The sequence below is a fragment of the Rhea americana genome, unplaced genomic scaffold (assembly GCF_003343005.1).
Source record: "Rhea americana isolate MKP2758 unplaced genomic scaffold, rheAme1 scaffold_166, whole genome shotgun sequence".
NCBI lineage: Eukaryota > Metazoa > Chordata > Aves > Rheiformes > Rheidae > Rhea > Rhea americana.
Genome location: NW_028185772.1, coordinates 1,696,048 through 1,709,835, shown reverse-complemented (window position 1 = coordinate 1,709,835; position 13,788 = coordinate 1,696,048). Strand labels below are relative to the sequence as shown.

Here is a 13,788-nt window from a genome sequence, read left to right as displayed (position 1 = left end):
CTGATTGAAGCGACAAAACAATTTTCATTGCTTCTTAAGCTGAGTTCAGGAAATTATATTCTTACTGCAGCCTCATTTAAATATTCTTTCATTTTAAAGGGAATTAAAAGAAGGAATACTTACAAAACGAACAATTCATGCAAGTTCTATGTATTTCAATTCTTATGTATTATTAAAGTAATCTGTAAACCACTTATTTTTACAGTATTTACTGGGATCAGAGAAAACATGGACTAAGCCAAATTCATAAATATTTTTATTTACATAACTCCTGTAGTGCCAATGGAAACTAGGCACCAGATGTTGCCTAACTGAGGATTTGAATCTACATTCTCACATGGATTTTTAAACAGTGCTTATCTATAAAGATACCAATTGAAACTGTTATTCTAACCATGTATTTATGTGCAGCCTTTCAGAAATATATATGTTTGCTTCTATCTTCATGTATTCTACAGCTAAAATCTAGAACTAATACAGCTTTGAGCAATTGCTATGATTAGGCTGCTTGACCTTAACAGTGCTTCCCTGTTCCTGTAATTTCAACTGTATGCAACTTTTACACCATAAATTTATGTTAATGTACAGAGCATGTTTGTTTCTTTTTCCCTATCAGTTTTTACTTAGTGTGACTTTCTAAACTTTGTGATCTAAAAAAGAGTCAATTTCCTGAAAATTATTTCTGTAACTATAAAAGATCAGTGACAAGATTTTTTAGTTCCATAGTAACTTTCTGATAGTTATCAGACCTCCATCCCTAGAAGTCATTTTAACCCTGCTCTGCATAATCGCACCAGGCAGAGATGATCTCATATTCTAAGTAATACAATTCCTTGTGGATTTTAAATCAAAACCCATTACACAACAAACCTTTTTTACCTATTATTTGCAACATCTGAGAAAAGGGAAGACCCCATGTGATCCTGGAACCACCGCAGTTCACTAAAAATTACAGCGGTTTCCCAGATCTACGTGGCAAAAGAGAAAATTCACCTTTGCGCTGCCGGTTACGTGACTTGCCRCGGCCTGCGGCCAGGCAGGCGCGACGGCTTCTCCTACGAGCCGAGCAGCAGCTGAGCCCCGCGTGGCCGCCGCRAACCACCCGGTATTTTCCTTTGGATTGCGGCGGGGTTGCAGCTTGCGCTAAGGTTCATGCTGCAGCAGCCACACCGTTATCTGAGGCCAAGGCAGGGAGTTTTAAGATCGCGTCGCTAGGTTGGTGCTAATCACCCGCTCCRAGCGCAACAAATTTGACGTCCTGGGAGTGGCCGCGTATTTTCTGCCACTTCAGCCTCGGAAGGATTAATAGCCATTCTCACTGCACGCGTGGAGTTTTAAGAGATCATCATTTTATAATGTTGTATCAATACTCTCCAAGTTAATCCAATTTAAACAAAATCTGTTCAAGTTACAAATCTGAACAAATCCTCAGTAAGACAGATGGGAGAAGAAAGGTTTTTTTTTCTCACACCAAGAGGACTTAAAAATCACTTAAAATTGGTGTGTTCAAACACTAAAAATACAAAACCTAGAAAATACTCCCGATTTATACACCAACAGAAAACTGTGCTGAAATCTCAGAAGCCTACAACACCAAAAACTGAGCTAGTACTATGAGGGCGTAATCAACTTCCCCTGTATCATTTACCATCTACCTTTATGATCGTCTCCCCACCCCCAATTTAAAATTCATCTCATTTAGAAAGCGAATTCATTCAAGAATTCAACAGCAGGATTTTAACTACTCTTTAACACTGGTTTGATAGTAACTCTGTTAAGCCCTAAGCTTCGCTGATCAGATCGTGATTCCTGTATGTGTAGCAAAAGATGTCTAAAAATAAAAACTGCAATAAAGTTAAATTCACTCCCACAAAGAAGGTCTGCAGAAGACTCAGTGCAACGTTTAAATCTTTATTAATAATCTTCTTTAAGAGCTCTACTGACACATGGGATTGATAGTAAATTTCGTTTTCAAGTAATGGGTATCTACATAAGGGACAACTACTTTTCTCTCTGGCAACTGACGCTCTTTTTTTGGTCTGCAAAATATTTTAAAATATGCTTAACGCACAAAATTTAAATAACTCACTAGGTCAGAAGCAGTTTCCACATGCTAAAAGTGGGGTTTATATTCTAAGCACTTTGATGAACTGGTGTTTTCCCTAAAATAAAGAATTATGAACCCACATGTGAGCTAAGTAAAAAACTGACTGATCAAATATTCAAAGCTGTGTAATTATTCTTACTTGAAAGGTGCACTGTCACTGACAGTTACTCTTACATGTTTCATATGTATATGATTTTTACAGATAATGGCAAGAAAAGTTTTTAGTTAAACAAAAACACCTTACAAAATACTTCATAATAAACTGATCATTTTGAAGTTATGCTTACATAAATTCTAACTTACATTTTTCAGGCGGCGTTATTGTAATAGTCTGAGCTGTAAATTCTTCATCAAAATATCTGGTGTCTGTCTCAGATGTCACTTGAGGTTTAAAAGGAGGTACAAGCTGAAAAGGATCAAGAAACAAAACCAAATTATTATAACTGAAGCCAGCCAAATTACTACAAGGAACAGAAATAAGGAATCTTTTTGCCCAGTCCCTAGACCTAGGAATTGGTTGTAAGAGGGTCCACGGAGAGGCAGCTGAGTCTCTGATTTCTGGTAACAGATACAAGTCATTGGAGCTGTCTCGCTCCCCAAAATACTAGCTTAGAATCTAGCTAATAACAGAATACTGATAAATTCCCAGTACAGATTTCACATCATTTTTGGATAAATTGTGTTACATAAAGGTAATTACCTACAAATTCTTCATGCCATTCTAATTATCAATGTACCTGTCAGGCAAAGGCATCCTTAGTTACTTCACCAGAACTGTTTGGTAAATTAAGCTAAGGCAAAAGGGACTACACAGGCAGTACAGTAAGCAAGATACACTTTCTGCAGCATCAAGGCCTACATCTGAACTTACATTTGAAATAAATTATGTAAATACGAAAAAAAATTCAATTTGAAAAAGGTCAGTTGAGGCTTAAGTGATTTTTGTGAATACAGCATTTCTGGATTTCTAAAAGCCTACTTACTTCTTGCACAGTAGTGCAGTATTTCCCAACAGCAAATTACTAGTATCAGTTTGCAGCTTACGGGCAGGAGTTCCTTACCCCACTTCAGCATCAGTCTTTCTACCCACTTTCTCCTTCGAAAGTATAGTCTACAGGCCAGTTAAAAACTGGAAGGCAGGTTCACTAGGAAAATTAAAAACTGAAATTGTATTGCGTCAGTCCAAAACTATAAAGCAGTTTAGTATGGGTGTAATATATAACAATTCATAGRGGGAGTGATGTTTTGTTCTATGTATCAATTTCCCTTTTTATATAAGAAGTTAAGTCATGGTTCTACTGATACTGTCAGAGTTACTGCGTGGTTTTCACTAATTTTATGTTATTAATCTCCTCAGCTGAAGAACGCTAACACCAAACAATTCAATTTGCTAACGTACTCCACAGCAAAGGAAGCAAAACCATAATTAAACACCTCCCTCCCCAACAGGTTCAAYGCACTAGACGCATTTTTATGATTTTCAAGATATATACTGCATTAGCTCTTCTTTTTSCAGCTAATTTTTCACAATAATAGGAGTCTTCATTATTTTCTTATATTCAGTGCACATTTTAAAGACTTTTTTTGTACAGCTTGGAGAGAGCTGCATGAGGTGGTAAAGGCTAGAAGAACCTTTGGGCTGCAGCATTAACCAAAGGAGACAACACACTCCACAAATGGAGCCATCCAAAACATGCAAGTCTGTCAGATCGGGACTATCCTATCTGTAAATATGTAATTCTGCAAAACCAGCCAAAGGAAGAACTCTTTCAGTGAGGTGCTCTTCACTGTAGACCTCTAATCAGACAATTATTTATTATAATTTCTACTAGTTTACAGTTTAGGGTTTTCTGAGGAGAGAGGATGCAAAGAAGAAAATATTAAAATCTGGTAAAGTGTTTATAAATGGGACACTTAAAACATAACCAACTCCCCTCAGAACAACAAAAAAACTTAAAAGCATGTCTTAAGTGCATACACACAAACAGAACCCTTTTCATTTTTACTGTCATTACTAATTCACACACAAACTGATGTTGTTTTCAAATACAGGTTTAAGACTGCCACACAATTCTTCTTATGTTCCTTTCTCACATAGGACATATTAAATGGACAGTTGGTAAGGTGAAAGTTGAGTTAGCTGGAGAAAATGTCTTCACTATACTTTGCAACATAAAGAATGCATCAGGGAGCTGTGTCGTTCTTTGGACACAGGATCAGATTCTGCTGTCACTCATTCCAGGACGCACCTCGGCAATCCTTCTGCATTATCTTCTCTTTCAACAGTTTGACTCTTTTCAATAAGAGCTATATTTTATTTGATCAAAAATCTAACAATTAATAGTCTATCATTTATATATACCTAAAATGGTGCAAAAAATGATAATACTTTTATAAAATTAAATTCAATTGAAGAGATTTAAAGGTATCTAAACTCATCATCATCAGAATCTTCCAGTTATAAATCCAGCTATATGAAGTGTGTGAAAACAGAGGATTCCTTTTTAATGTACAAATCCCTGCACTTTCAGAAAATTATCTTTTGCATGCATCATGGCCATCCCAATCAGTTCTGTACACTATTATAAGAAATGGCAGTCCAAAGTTGTACGTCTCCCTGCAAAGCCGCCACTGAATTCCACAGAAAAACTACTGCAGGAAAACATCCCAGACTGCCATTTTTCTAGTATTCTCATTTTCCCAGTATTTCAGAGAAAACCTTTATAATTAAAGAGAAAAACACCCCAAAGATGCCATAAAGCCAAGCTGCATACTGTACTCAAGTGACCACTGTTGCACATTCTTTAACAAGACACTCTTACAGTTCTCAAAAATTGAGGTAAATAATTTAGATATGTTCATTATGAAAAAAAATCCATTAGATAATAAGTTACAGGTAATTTGAACAATCTTACTACTTCCCTGATTAGGATTTTTTTTTCCAGATTACTTTTTTTCCCCCAGCACAGAATAGCTAGGGTTGGCAGGCTGGTCCCACCCCCCCTGCTCAAGCAAGGTCCCCCAGAGCAGGTTGCTCAGGGCCATGTCTGGACGACTTTTGAGTATCTCCATGGATGGAGATGCCACAACCTCTCTGGGCAACTTGCACCAGTGCTCAGTCGCCCTCAGAAAACTGTTTCCTTACGGTCAAGCACAATTTCCCTGAGTTTCAGTTGTGTTGGGCCCATTGCCTCTCACCCTGTTGCTAGGCTTCTGTGCACAAGGAGAGTCTGGCTCGGTCTCCCTTACGCCAGCCCTTCAGGTATTTATACACCTTGATCAGATCCCCCTCAGCCTCCTTGCCTCCAGGCTGAACAGTCCCAGCTCTCCCAGCCTCTCCTCATATGGCAGATGCTCAGTCCCTTCATCATCCTAAATCAAAATGCCAACTCATAAAAACTACAACTTTTCATGTAAAAATGAAAGTGGAAAAGGTCTCAATGCACTAGCTGACAAGTTCTTCCTTAAGAACTTACTGGCTGACTAACAGCTTACTGGTGGTTTTGCCTCTCTCCCTCTTTTCTATCTGCTAAATCCCATCAGGACCCATCATCCCCATGATTCCTCCAGTTATCCGAAATAGTAATGGCTATGAAAACGCTTTGAGAACTTTATTGTTGTGAAAGGAGCTCAGTACTATATGGTTCTTAAGGAACAAATAGCAACAGCAGCAGCAATACAAGAAAAATGCACAACCCCCTAGGCTATGACTGGAAGGGAAGGCACTCGATACAAAGTGCTTCACTGGTGCTCCGGGGTTCATTCTTCTTACGGAAGTATCTTTCATATTCTAGACATTAAAAGCAGTAGAAGACTTCCGTGACTGTAATAACAAATAGGGCAGCTACGTAGCTCTCACCAGCAGCTTATGTTGCTGTTTACACAAGTTATACCTTCACATACATCGACAGACAATCCACGGAAAAGAGAAAACGGCAGCTGAGAAAAAGATGTACAAATACAACCCAACAGAGAGCAACAGGAAGGCTTTCTAATTCTTTCCATATACTTTGCTTTGTTCCCTCACAGTATCATTTCCACCGTCACAACTGTGAGGATGGCTAGAGCCGGGGATCGTTCCTGCTGACCTGTCCTACTCCACCTACACAAAAACAACTGTCTCGAAAATCTTTTTGGCATAACACATGAAACTCCTGATCTGCCTCCACATGCACACTACCCCCTCCCCAAATAAAAAAAAATCTTCCATATAATTGCTATACTTTCAAGACATACTCCCAGCTTTAAAGGGAGAACCTCTAAAAATAATTTACCAGTTCCTGCAGAATTCTCGTCAAGAAATGAGGAACTGGCACATGGACCTTGGGCACCACCTCCAGAAGAAAACGAGAGAAATGCAGTAAGAAATCCTTTCCTAACAACCTTTCACATAAAATGAAGCATAGAAAATGGTGTAAATGATGTGCATAAGTGTACACAGAGGGATACTGTACTTCAACAACACATTCAGGAGATTAGAGACAGAACCGTTCATTTGAGACAGATTTTGTAAGCCATGTCACCAACATGCCAGRCCATGCTACGGGAACTTGGCAATTATTTTTTTGGAGGGGTGCCACCTTTGTTCATTAGTCGTCAGATTTTGTTTAAAAACAGAAAGTAAAATCTCCAGAAATTTTAGCTATAATGAGGCTATCAGAAACATGAGTAAGGTGCAACCACTGCAGAGATAACCACTTACGCTGAAACAGAGCCTGAATAATAACTGAGAAACTTCCTCATACATCTCAAAGGAGTTTTAAGCTCCGAGGCTCAGTGACAAAGAACAAAATATTGCACAACACAGTATTCACTACAGCCCTGATGATCACAACGCGAAGACATCTATCTATACCCAGTGGCATTTCATGATGCCACAAGGAAATGGTAACTGGCTGCTATCTTCACAGCTTTTCTCCACTTCTGATCCAAGAAATCCGAAGTCCAAAAGGAATAACGCGAGCAGAGAACAACACACACAATAACATGTGTCCAAAAGCTGTAACGTGAGCTTTGGTTATGCAGCGGCTCTGCCTGTTTGTGCGAGAATTACCCTGCTCGGTTCCCACTGCCCAGCAGGGCAGGAGACTACATCTTCAGGATTCAACAATTCAAGGATCAGAAACATGGTTTTTCTTTTTCTTTTTATGTTTGTGTRCTAAACACACACATATACATACACATACGTGCGTGTGTGTCACTGAGTAAAACTAAAGAAAGAAAAGTTTAAACTCTAGTGTTAACTTACAACTCTAAGATTTGAGGTTTAATAAACAAATCCAATTTAATTCCTATCTGTCGATCTGAATCTGCCCCAGTCATTTCCAAGGCCTGATATTAGAAATAACAGAAGAAGCCATATTAAATTCTTAATAATCTGTATTATATTCAGTATTTCCATTTGGCATCAACTGAGAAACACCACTTTTTCTACAGTTCAAGACCTGGGCAACTTGCCATGCATCCTGGGGGAGGAAAAGGGAGGGATAGGCAGAGGATTAAGGGTAAGGACAATATCTCACTATTACGATTATGTRGAGCTAAAAAAACCATATGACACACCCTGAGCTTTCTAGAGCTTACTAAACCAACGACACAAATACTTCAATATTGCAGAAAATATTTAATGTTATTAACTCAAAGATAATCCAGTAGATGACAGTAATCATTTGTCTTGGTGTTGAATGAGAAGGGGCTGAGTCTGCTTCCAAGCAACTGCGATGCAAACTGCCAAATGAAAAATATGACCCTTAAGAATGTCAATCTGATTTTCCTTCTCCTTTTAATTTAAAAGGAATTTTCTTTCCATACCACTGAAACTGAACTCTATGAATAGACTGCAGCCAAAATGTACTCCGAGATGAAGTGTTACAGGAATAAGTAGTGCAGCTATCCACCTCACCCACTGAATTATTCAAGTTTTTTAAATAAACTAGATTAGAATATCAAAACTCACAAGCACACTAATTTTTAATGTATCACATAAATATCAAGAGAGTGGGCACGGTTGTTCAGTTCCAGTATTTATTCATATGGAATAACCATTTAAATCTTACTTTTGTTTCAACTTCAATATGACATCTTGGGTTGTCTAATTAAAAAAAAAAAAAGGTTCCATCTCAATGTTCCATCTCTTCTTTATTGATAAATTACAATGTATGAGATATGATTTCTACTCTTCTCACAGCTTATGAATTTCAAAAATGTTGTATAAAAATAACTACAAGATAGACATTTCAATAATGTCTTGTATTGTCATCATACATTCTATTTCAGAAGTTTCCAACCAGTTTATTACCCAAGACTGACATATATAAAAAACCRTATCAAATGTTCTTTCTGGCTATAAAAGATAATTCAGTATTGTTAATTAAGTTAATAAACTGATACCCAGAAAYCAGACTTTCATCCATCTTAAACTTTCCTGGAGAACTGTGTTGCCAATACGGCAAAACTGTTATCTTCCAGAATTAAACAGAAGACATAAATTAGCCAAATCAGAAAGGAGGAAAAAATAAATTATACTGTGAGAAGAAAAGGGGGTCACATCACTGAAATACAGCCATGCATTCTCATCCTGTCCCAAGCACACTCAGCTGTAACTGCTGAGAACACATCASAATTCATAAATAGATTTCACAGTTCAAAAAATATTTGTACTAACAAAATAGCTAACTTATTAAATGACATTCCGAGTAGAAAAAGTGTGTTTTCACATAAACTGAAATTCACTGACTTTAAAAGGACACCAACAATGCTCACTGTCTTGCAATTTGCTAGGTTTTCTTTCATATTTTTTAATATGTGCTTGCTCTTATGCTTCACTTATCCTCCCTCCAAAGCAAATGTTTGGTAACCTTAAAAATACTAACAATAGAAAACTTTAGCTCTGTCTTTTAACATTAGCAGAATAGGAGTGCATGGGAAGAAAAGTATTCTAGTAAGTAGAAAGATTTCAAGGCAAAGTTTCCAACAGATCATCAATGATATTATTTTAATTAAAAATATATAAATCCTTAAAATACTGATTTTTCTTTAACAGCAATAATGCTTTTCTACTCTGGCTCTGGCTTGAGGTCAGTTACCAAAGTTGATGAGATTATGTAGCCTGTCAATCTGTATGTTCTCACCTAAGAAATCCTGAACAGTTGGACGGTTGCACCACAGTGGGGAAAAGATTAGATACACAGATGATTCCCACAGCAGTACTAAAACTAGTTATTGAGGAAGGACACTCCCCCATGCCCTCAAATGAGAGTTTCCCCAAAGGAGAAGACAGTAATTTGGACTGCGCTGACCAGCCAGTCTCTCACCAGGCAGCGGTCCCAGCGCGGCAGGGAGACGGCAGTACCCCACGCACCGGGGCAGRGAGCTTCGGGTGCTGTGGGGTAGCAAGTGTCTGAGACAGCAAGAGCGAGAGAGAGCTGGCACTGCTGTGGTGGAGGGACACAAACCCACAGGAGACCGGGCTGCGTTAGTTTTTGTTGTCCATGGACAACCTGTGTGTTGTCCAAGTGGCTGACACAACGAAGACCAACGGGAACCCCCAGGACCGCAGTCACAATAACTTCCTCTCCGCAAAGGCAAGCAGCTGGGGGTGGTACCTGATCACTACGTTTGTGTATATATTTCAAAGCATCGCTGGAAACTACAAATGAAAAGATCAGACTGGTTAGCAGTTTTCTGATCTTTTTACTACCTTGCACAGCAATGATGCAACAGTAACAYGGGTCACCTCTCCGAGCTTTACTGGCAGTGCAGATAATTGCACAAAAATAGCATGACTCAAATAGGAATTGCCAAAAAACAATTTTCTTATTTCCCTCCTCTCCCTTCCCTTAAAATCTAATACAGGAAAGCACTTAAACATGGATTTAAGATTACAGTTATACTGCAGATTTTGCCAGGTCTGAACACAGAGCTTTAACCACAGGATCTCAAGACCTACTGTTCTTGTGTCTTCAGTAAAGCAAAGGTAGTCAAAGCTGGGGAAAGGGGAACAGCTTCTTGCAGCTGCTTGGCTCCACACTGAGATACGTGCCGTCTTGCGTGCTCCTCCTGCAGTCTTCAGCAAGGTCAGACACGTTAGCTTTAACCTTTACGGCCACGTGCCGCTACTCCCTCCCCAGTTGTTATTGCTCCCTGTGCTACGTCCGGGGGATAACTCTGTTAGTACTCCCTAATTTACTTCAGGGATAATCAGATATTACTGGAAATCAGAAGACGACACGCGTCAGCTTCTTTCTCATTTCATCTGTGTTATACGCAGGAGGAAAGCCGCGTTTGGATTTCCACTGACATCAGGCTGCGYGCCTGAAGACATACCTGAATTCCCACCCCTAGATTAATTCTCATGTGTTTTTTGTTCAGCAAAAGACCCTAGACAGAACATACAACAATTTAAGAATATTTTTGCAAACCCGAAGAAAAATATTCTGAAACAGTTCTTAAATAACAGAAAAATGCCAAAAAGGTTTATGATTTTAGCTAAAAATAAAACAAATATTTTATTTAGAAATATACAGGCTTTTGAAGTTTTTAGAGTTTGCTGAACTATTTAATTTCTCATACTCATGCACAGAGATAAAGAYTCATCGGGGCTGAGACAATCACAGGAAGGATGTGGCACAGACTGCTCTCTTTCAAATGCCCTCACATTTTTTGCTGCTAGAAATAAATATACATGATCACAAATGCTAACTGCTACACATTTATCATCTAAAGGCAATGATCTTCTCTGCTTTAATGTACCATGCAACATTTTATTATCACTGTGTAGCACCGAATTAGTTTAATTAGTTAGCAGTATCAGAGAGCTAGCAATTCCACCTGACCATTTGGACCTATTTGACCTGACCAAGCTACTGTTTGTTGCATCTATGCCTCTAAGTTTGTGGACATACAACTTTGTCTTCACTCACATTAGTAAAGTAATAACCTAATAAGTTCAGAGATATATTTTATCTCTAGTAAAATTGATAAAATTAGCAGCAAAATAGCATAGYGTGCACATATACAATACTATCCCCCAGGAACTATTTATAATACACAATATTTTTGTTTCCATTAATCCAAATATGAACTTCAGTTCTTTCATTACTAACAGAAACACATTCCTGAAACATAGCCAGAAGATTACAGTTTCATGGTGCATAAACTTCAGACAAAAATACTGTGAAATGTTTTTACTATGCAAATAATTAGATCAACTATAAATTTCATCAAGTGACCCTACTACCGAATACTGTACTACTGATAATAAACAGCAACAACAACAGAGGCAAGCCTAAGATAAATCTTTGAAAATCCAATTTGTTTGATGCATATTCCTTCTGAGTTGTCTTAGAAATTATATCACATTATAAAACCTCAAAAACATTGATACAAACWTTACAATAAAAAAACCTCAGTGAAAGTTCATAAATCATATGATTAYGTTTAAAGTTTACATTTCAGAGTCTTATATTCTTTTCATATTTCAAAATTGATAAAACTGTGTGTGCAGAACGAGTGACTGATCATTTTAAACAACCAAATGAATGGTTTTACAATAGGAATAAAAGTAATTTTGAATTAAACAGAAAAAAGTACTGTCAGGAATAATTTCAACGTGATGTTTTTCCATAAAAAACACACTTGTGTGCCAATACTGCCCAAAAGTAATCCCTAATCTCAAAGTTAATATTCAATATCCTAAATCCTCAAAGTTCATTATACAACTGAGGACATACACTTCACTTTTACTAGCAAATTCAGTTTCTCAAAGCAGCAGTGGATAAAATAAACAGTGTATGACTACAGTTGCTCCAGTTATAAGTCTTACCCACCTCCATGCACAGGAAAGCAAAATACCTGTATTTATATAAAAGTAAAATATCTCCACTGATTTTAATAGCTCAAGATCAGATCCTTAGTGAAAAACACTGGCTTTTGATTTGGAAAGACTCGAAGCATGTGCTTAARTGTTAAGAAAATCTGTATTTTCTTAACTAAAAGTAATGTTGAGCAGAGTGTAGAATTGAGAATTCTGAAGTAATTAGAGAAGTAATTAAAGAAATCTTTTTCAACAGAGGAAGAATGATCTGAGAGCTTTTTCTTTTTCATCCACTCCTAGCTCCTTGTATTAATAAGTTTGGCAACTGATTTTGTCACAGAAGTACTTCTATACAACGTTCTTACACAAGCACCAGTGGCTGACCTCACGAAGAAATCTGATTAATATACTTATTCTGATTATTTATTTATTTTGAAGTTTCTCAAGATATCATGACAGAGCCATGGGMAAAAAAATCACACTTAAGCTTATATCAAGTAACTTCAGATAGTATCATATTTTTATCATAATATACAAATTCTTATTCCAATTCTGGTATTTGTCAGAGAAATATCACACCTACATCAACCACACAGTTTGAAAATGCCAGTTTAACAACTGAAGAACAGTCTTTACATTGCAGCACAAACATATTCTGCTCATTCATACATCTTCCATTTTCCTTTTATTTAAACAAAGCAAAAAATGAGAAAAATCTATCTTTTAAAGTCACATGGTTCAACTGGAAGATTAACAATATAAAACAGTTGGAAAAAAAACAGGAAAAGATCTTAATACAGAACAGAACAGAGAAACAGCAAAAGACCAAAATAGCAGGTGTTCATAATAAGTAAATAGTTACCAAAGTACTAAGATATTTACATCTGTATCTAAAACAAATTAAGTCAAATTGAGTTTCACTACTAAGAAARATAACTTCATTTTCTAAAACCATCCAGAAAGCGTTGATCATGATAGGAAAAAAGAAYGAGGAATGAGACAATACTGCTCAAATTAAATCTCTGGTACCCTCTTTCTCTACAAGTTGTTTTAGCTCAGTATTTTACTGCTATTTTAATTCGCTTAGATAYTTCTTTAAAAGTTAGTTTGATAAAAAATTTCTGCTTAAATACAAATAATCAGAAAGTAGATTTTTGCTATGAATCTCTTTCAGTCATTCCAATTTCATATTTCTATAAAGACAAAGAAAAGGCGTAAGTAAAAAGATAGTTCTGAAAAACATCCTTTACAGTTTCTCACATATCTTGATTTCTACACCTACTTTCTGTTGAAGACCCAGAAAGAAGAAAGGGAAGAAAAACCTTGGACGTGTAAATAATAGGCAGAAAATCTTTGCTGAGTTCAGTTTGGTTKGCAAAGCTTATTTTTGGTCCACTGGCAAATTATTAATGAAAAACAAAAATTTAAATAATTTTGTCCTTGTTTAGAATAATTATTCATTTCTACTGATATGAAAAACAGCAAAGAAAAACATGAATAGCTTCAGAAAGTAATAGTCCTATGACTATCAACTGACACCATCTTGCAGAAACCAGATTATTCAATGTCATATAAAGACATACCTTTTTATCATATACATCTTGCCAGTTTACTCCAGCAAAGAAACTATGACGCATGATTTCTTTTGCATCATCTGGGCCTCCACCAAGTCTGAGGAGAGAAGAAAACATTTCACATTATACAAGCTTTATTTTAAAGCGTGACTATGTTATTGTGATTGTTAGAGAAGTGACCATTTATTTTTTAACAGCCAGGAACAATTCTCTCCTGTTTAATATGAAATTCCAGTGATGTCAAGAGAAAAAAATGGTAACAAAAGTATCCGAACAACATTCTATTCTATTTG

At 36.9% G+C, this 13,788-nt stretch overlaps 1 protein-coding gene across 2 annotated transcripts in view; it reads right to left on the bottom strand.

Moving 5' to 3' along the window:
- AKT3 (AKT serine/threonine kinase 3) overlaps positions 1–13,788 on the bottom strand; it is a 146,555-nt gene that overhangs the window by 4,084 nt on the left and 128,683 nt on the right. For both annotated transcript variants that reach the window (XM_085300603.1, XM_085300604.1), the window contains 2 exons: positions 13,505–13,592; positions 2,411–2,513 (listed from right to left, as the gene is read on the bottom strand). In XM_085300603.1, coding sequence (XP_085156729.1) covers positions 2,411–2,513; positions 13,505–13,592 — 191 coding nt within the window. The remainder of the gene's footprint in view (positions 1–2,410; positions 2,514–13,504; positions 13,593–13,788) is intronic.